The 6,033-nt window shown below is 39.3% G+C and overlaps 2 protein-coding genes across 2 annotated transcripts in view; one reads left to right on the forward strand and one right to left on the reverse strand.

The window, feature by feature from the left end:
* Window positions 1-3,151, forward strand: part of si:dkey-256h2.1 (uncharacterized) — a gene marked incomplete in the record, with an annotated part of 9,173 nt that extends 6,022 nt beyond the window's left edge. Inside the window, 4 exon segments of the mRNA XM_014016402.1 lie at window positions 77-201; window positions 278-404; window positions 2,234-2,367; window positions 2,447-3,151. Of these exon segments, the coding sequence (XP_013871856.1) occupies window positions 77-201; window positions 278-404; window positions 2,234-2,367; window positions 2,447-2,572 (512 nt within the window).
* Window positions 3,152-4,636: 1,485 nt separating this feature from the next.
* Window positions 4,637-6,033, reverse strand: part of col28a1b (collagen, type XXVIII, alpha 1b) — a 17,054-nt gene continuing 15,657 nt past the window's right edge. The window contains exons 33-35 of the mRNA XM_014016401.1: window positions 5,682-5,848; window positions 5,292-5,589; window positions 4,637-5,190 (exon numbers count right to left, since the gene is read on the reverse strand). Coding sequence (XP_013871855.1) covers window positions 5,018-5,190; window positions 5,292-5,589; window positions 5,682-5,848 — 638 coding nt within the window. The 3' untranslated portion in view covers window positions 4,637-5,017. The remainder of the gene's footprint in view (window positions 5,191-5,291; window positions 5,590-5,681; window positions 5,849-6,033) is intronic.

Raw genomic sequence — 6,033 nt, forward strand, 5'->3', positions numbered from 1 at the left:
AAGATACACTTTAACCCAAACCCATCCATAAAAGCTGGTTAAAGCTCTATCACCACGAAGCCCTTTGCGTCAACAGATGCTGGCGTGGAGAAGCCCCGCCCCTTCAGAGTCATGTCTCTGTACGGCGGGGGAATCTTCGACAACAACTACAACAAGCGGTTCAACACGGTGAAATTTTCCGTCCCGCCATCGACCCAGAAGGTACCGGATGTTTAACGGGTCAGCACACCTTCCTTCCTGTGTGGTCTCTGCTCCTAATTGTTTGTTTGTTTTTCAGGTGGAGCTGTACGCCGTCATCACGGGACACGGCAGCGATGAGAACGGCTGTGGAGAGTTCTGCGTCACCTCGCACCACTTCCTGATCAACGGATTTTATAACAACTCTCAGATATTTGACTCTGCAGGTGAGGAGAGGACTCTCAGTTTGTCTGATTATTCACATCCTCTTCCACAAATAAATCTACGTTTTCTTTTAAATTATTTTAAGGAAATCCTCATTATTGGCAACAAAATCCATACTTGTCTAAAAAGTTTACGTGATCTGGTTTCTCTTTATTGTTTAAAGTTTTTTAGTTCTTCTGTTTGCTTTTTGTCCACAATAGTTCAGTAGTTCATATCTCAAAATGTTCAGCTCCTTCAGGACATTCATGCTGACTCATGGTATTTCAGTCTTTTCCCTTTTTTACTTTTAGCTATTTCACTTTTTTGGCCATTTTTGTTGTAGTTGAAAAATAATGGTGCTGTCTTCAACAACCTTGAAATCCTTTAAAATATTAAGAAATTTACCACGCTCTTCAGATTAAGTTCAGATTCTGCTTTTTAACTTTTTTGTGCTAATTTCTGCCTTTTTTTTGTTGTTGTTAATTTTAGCTTTTTTTTCTGCCATTTTAGTTTTCTCTCTGCTCCTTTCGGCTGTTATCAGTGTGCATTACCAATGCAATGCACACTATTGTGATTAGTTTCTCATCCAAGTAATCTCCACATTGGCATGCTTCTCCTCCTGCATACTTTGTCCTAGAGCTGCCATTGTAATTTAAATTTGTAAAGCTCCTGTGCCAAATGATGGCTATGACCTTTGGTGCCTGTACAACTTATATTTTTGGAAATATTAATGTTTAATAATTTATAATGGGAGTCAATGGAACCTTGAATTGGTCCAACACTGCCCCTGCTGTATCTACTCAGTACTGCACCATAGTTTAATAATATTTAATCTCAATAGTCCAGTGGTTACAATATTAATATGATTGTATTTTGATGTTTTACTATAATATTGTCCTAATATTGTTTTATTGTTGTAATATTTTTCAATTTAGTGACAACCATTACATTGGAAATGTGGCCACTTTCTGCACACATACAAACCAAACCCTGGCCTCATTCTCTACTGCAGCTCTAATGGTCTCATGGTTAGTGCCATGGACTTTCATGTAGGAGATCAGGGTTTGAAACCCAGCAACAGTAACGTTAACAGAAAATCTCTACAAACTTCATATTGTCACACAATTACCTTCATTACAAACACCTGCTGACCTGACAGGCACAAGCTGGTGTAGAAAACACATTTGAACTTGGTCACATTTCATTCTGCAAGTCCATTGCTGCAGGCAAAGACATGCTACAAGGCAACGCACACTTGTTTTTACATCGTAAAAACCCATGTCTAGTTCACATTTAAAGTTCTGTGCTTCTTTCAGCTGTTTTCTGCTAAACGTAGCAGTTTTCTACCTGTTTAGCAACTATTAGCTGTTATTAGCTAATTTTAGCATTTTTAATCTAATTTCCCCTGTTTGTGCTAACTAGCTGCACTTTATTGTTTGAGCTCTAACGCTGCAACCGTTTAATGTAGGGATGCCAAACTTCACAGTTAGACACTTTGCGGGTCAACAATGACTCTAAGTGATTTTAGGTTTATGGGGGGGTCAAAGGTCAAGGTCAAAGGTCACCCCAAAGTTTAAATGGCTCTAATTTCATAATCGATTAGCGTAGGCATGGATGTCAAACTTCACAACTAGACATAATGATTCTATGACTTTTGATTGGTTATCATTGACTTAAGCTTTGTTAGCATAAATCTTTCAGCACTAAGCATTCACACTGCGTCTTCACAGGAAGTTCTCCAGATAAACGGTTGAATTCTTTGAAGTCGTTTGTTTTTCCATCAGAAGACAGGTGCTGGTTGAACTTTATTTCCTGCACAGTTTAAGTTTTTCCGTCCCTTTGGTTCTGATAGGATCGGCTCTGGGCTGCACGCTGCGGGTCAGAGACGGCGCGGTGCCAAACGAACACGGAACGTGGCTGTACGGGCGAGGGGGCTGGTGCGACGGTCTGCAGGTCGACCCCTGGAGGGTGGACGTCACCAAACAGGTTTGTCTCGACAGCTCCGTGAATTAACTTCTACATGAGACATTCTGAGACGTTAGAGGACGTCTTTTGTCTCTTTCAGCTGATCGTGAGCGAAGTGAAGTCCAACTCTGTCCTCTACTTCGGCCTGTTCAACGGGATGGATCCTAATCCGTCTCGGCAGCCTGGATACATCATCATGTCTTCTTTTCTCATCTTCTACAAGTGATGCTGCTCTAAACGAATCACCACTGACAGAATGAATGTAACAGAACAGATATGATTTAATTTCCACTTTACTGCCTCTGGTTTTACTTTTTACTGCTTTATATTCTCAGGCTCTCCATAAGACCTTTTGTTTTCTTCTCCAGCTGGATTGTTTTGTTTCTGAGAGCCTCTCTTCTTTAATTACATGTAATCAGGTCCAATTAGAAACTGGGATGTTTTTCTGTGAGTCATCCTGCTGATGGGAGGTGAAACCGTGCCGCTGCAGCTGAGCTCATTGTTATGCAAACTTGTTTTTTATTTTACTTTTTAGAGTGTGAGCCAAGGTTCTGTTTGTTGGATCATTGTTTATTCCAAACGCAGCTCTTTACCGTTTAGGAAAAAAATGAATTATTTCACATTTTGAAAGATTATCATGGTCCAAAATGATTTCTAGTTGAAGCCCAGTTGATATGAAACTCAGTGACTTTGTCCAAATGGAGCGTCTGAACAGAAAAATAAATCTGGAGAATTACAGGTGAATTTTCAGTGTTTTTTATTCAACGTTTATAAACCTGACGATGATCAATAAAAATTAATTTTTCCTTTGCGGGGATTTTTTTATCTAACAAGATCTTTCTTTCTTGGAAATTTGTCTGAATGGAATTTATCTCAAACAGAATCTTTCTCATTTATGTCTCTTAATCGTCCCCTTGATAATTTTCCCTAACTGTTTTTCCCCTACAGGATTCTTTGTCTAACAGAATTATTTCCTGCAGGAATCTTTCCTAAACATATTATACCCCATGAGTTTTTTTTTTCTCCTAACAGAATCTTTCTCCTACAGAAGGTTTTGCCATTGTTCACTAAGATCATCTTACCCTTTAAATAATTGTTATTTCTATAATGGAATGTTTACCATACTGGAATCTTTCTTTAACAGAATTTTTCCAACATGTATCTTTTCTTAATTGAACCCTTGTGAGAATTCTTCCTCAGGAATCTTTCCTAACAGAATTATTTCTGGCAGGAACTTTCTCCAACACCATATACCCTGTGAGATTTGTCTTTCTTCTAGTTTTGCCTAACAGGATTTTTTTCCCCTTAAATTTAACCCAAAGTTAACTTCAAACATTCTGAATTTATTTCTCTAAGGGAATCTTTATTTTACACATTTTTAATACACTTTTCCGACACGTATCTTTCCCTAGCATAATTTCACCCCATTTCCATTCCTTCCTTTCCTTATCAGAATTTTACCTACGTAAATCTTTTCCTTACACAATCCAGCCCTAAAGGAATTGTTCCTTAACAGAATTTTTCCCTCACATGAATCTCTCTTTTGTAAATTAAAAATAGAATATTTTTAGAATTAGAATATTTTCCCGAACAGAATCTTTCCCCTATAGCGGGGGTCTGCAACCTTCATGATCAAAAGGGTCATTTCTGCTACTTGGCTCACTAATTAAATGTGTCCAGAGCCGCAAAATAAGCTTCAACTGTGGTCACCAACTGGTGGTCCGTGGGCCTTTTTGGGAACCTTTACGGTCAGTGGAGGTGATGTTATAAAACTAAAAAATATGTTGTGAATTTGATTATTTATTACTATTTTTACACATCAGGACAAATGAAAACACCAGATTCATGCAAACAAGAAAAATACTCYTTATAGTTAGCACCGAATTTCATAAACTGAACATCTGAACTATTCAGGCATATTTTGTTTCTAATTCTTCGTATAATGTAGTCTTTTCTCTAAAGGTAATTCAGATGGATTTGAGAGAAAGATCATACAGAAGTTGGATTATTTAAGTAAACAACATGCTAGCATGAGCTAGCATGTTTTTACCTTTTTGTATTAGTAGTATTAATCACATATTTAATTTCTGTTGTGAGTATGAAAAACAAAAATAATAAATAAATCTATTACGTTTGGTCACATTTTCAAAGAACCACTGTGGAGGGACCAAAGAGCCACTTGTGGCCCAAGAGCCACATGTTGCAGACCCCTGCCCTATAGGAACTACGCCCTTTAGCATTTTCATAAACAATAATAATGAGCAATGAATAATGAAACTTTTTTCGCAGCTCTGGTATAAAAAGTGAATTTTTATTCCTCGTTTATTCAGTAAATAAACACATTTTTCTTATTGGAGCTCTTGGTTGTATTTTGGATCAGGACTCAAGAATCAGAGGTAAAACTGTTAAAGTTCAGTTTCAACAGAAAAAACACAAAATCTGTTTGTTGTGCCACTATTAAAAGTTTGAAATGATTTAAAGACAAATATCCTTGATAGACTTGGACACAGTAATCAGTCAGAACTAAAACTACAGTTCAGCAGTTTCAAACCTAAYAGTCCCAAAAGTTATTGTTTCAATTCCATGACCGTACAGGTAACAAAAATAAGAACATTTTATGTTTTTGATGAGTTTTCAGTTGTTCAGATTTGTGTTTTTGATGAAAGGATTGTTAGAACTTGACGCAGGTTTCGCTGCACTTCTCCTCAGTCTCAAACTGGTTTTTGTTTCCGAAGCAGCCTCCAAACCAGAACTGAGCGCAGGCGTTTGATGTAGCATCGTAGTACCACTTCACCATGTAGTCCCGACAGGGTCCCGGGTCCAGGATCTGGCTGCAGCCCTCAGCTGGACACAAAAAATTACAAGACTTTGGAGTCTATTTGATTTTGTTTTATTACTGAGAGGTCAAAAACGGTTTAGGTTTGGACGTTTCTTTTTGGACTCACCTGATGTGTGGGGGTCAGAGGGCAAGAGTGGCAGAGACGGTGGTGACGGTGATGATGGAGAAGGTGCCGGCATCTCCGACTTGGTCGGGGCCTTTTGTGTGGAACCGTCGGGCCCGAGGGCTTCGGTCATGTGGAACTTGTTTATGTCAAACTGTGGGAGGAACTCAGTCACGGGTCTGAAGGGCTCCCTGTCGAAAAACGGGAACCTATGAGTTTCTGACGTGGTTCTGTCCTGGTCTGGTTTGGGTCTGCGTGGAGGGACCAGCACCCCGTTGGAGTGGGATGCCGGTGAGCCGGGCTAGGACGAAAGAAGGAAACATTAATAATAAAAATGTGATCTATAATGACGCCAGCGACCATTTTACTAAACAAATGAAGATGTCTTCTCACCATCGTTGGAAACTTCTTGGAGTCTTGTGTGAAGGCGGGCACGTCCGAGTCCCTCTCATACGGCGATTCAGGTGCACTCCCAGAAAGGAGCATGAAACCCGGGATGGGTCCAAATAAATTCTTCTTTCTGTCCTCAAAGATGCAGGTCAGCAGTCGTTTCTCCAGCGCTGCAGAAACAGAAGTTTAGACCCATAAACCTGAAGATCTGAACTGTTTTTATTACAGAGCTGCGGCAAACAAGCTCCAGATGTTCTGGTTAACCAGAACAACCAGAGGTAACTTACAACAGGTATAACCAGAACAACCAGAGGTAACTTACAACAGGTATAACCAGAACAACCAGAGGTAACTT

This window comes from Austrofundulus limnaeus, unplaced genomic scaffold, assembly GCF_001266775.1.
Source record: "Austrofundulus limnaeus strain Quisiro unplaced genomic scaffold, Austrofundulus_limnaeus-1.0 Scaffold144, whole genome shotgun sequence".
In the NCBI taxonomy this organism is placed as follows: domain Eukaryota; kingdom Metazoa; phylum Chordata; class Actinopteri; order Cyprinodontiformes; family Rivulidae; genus Austrofundulus; species Austrofundulus limnaeus.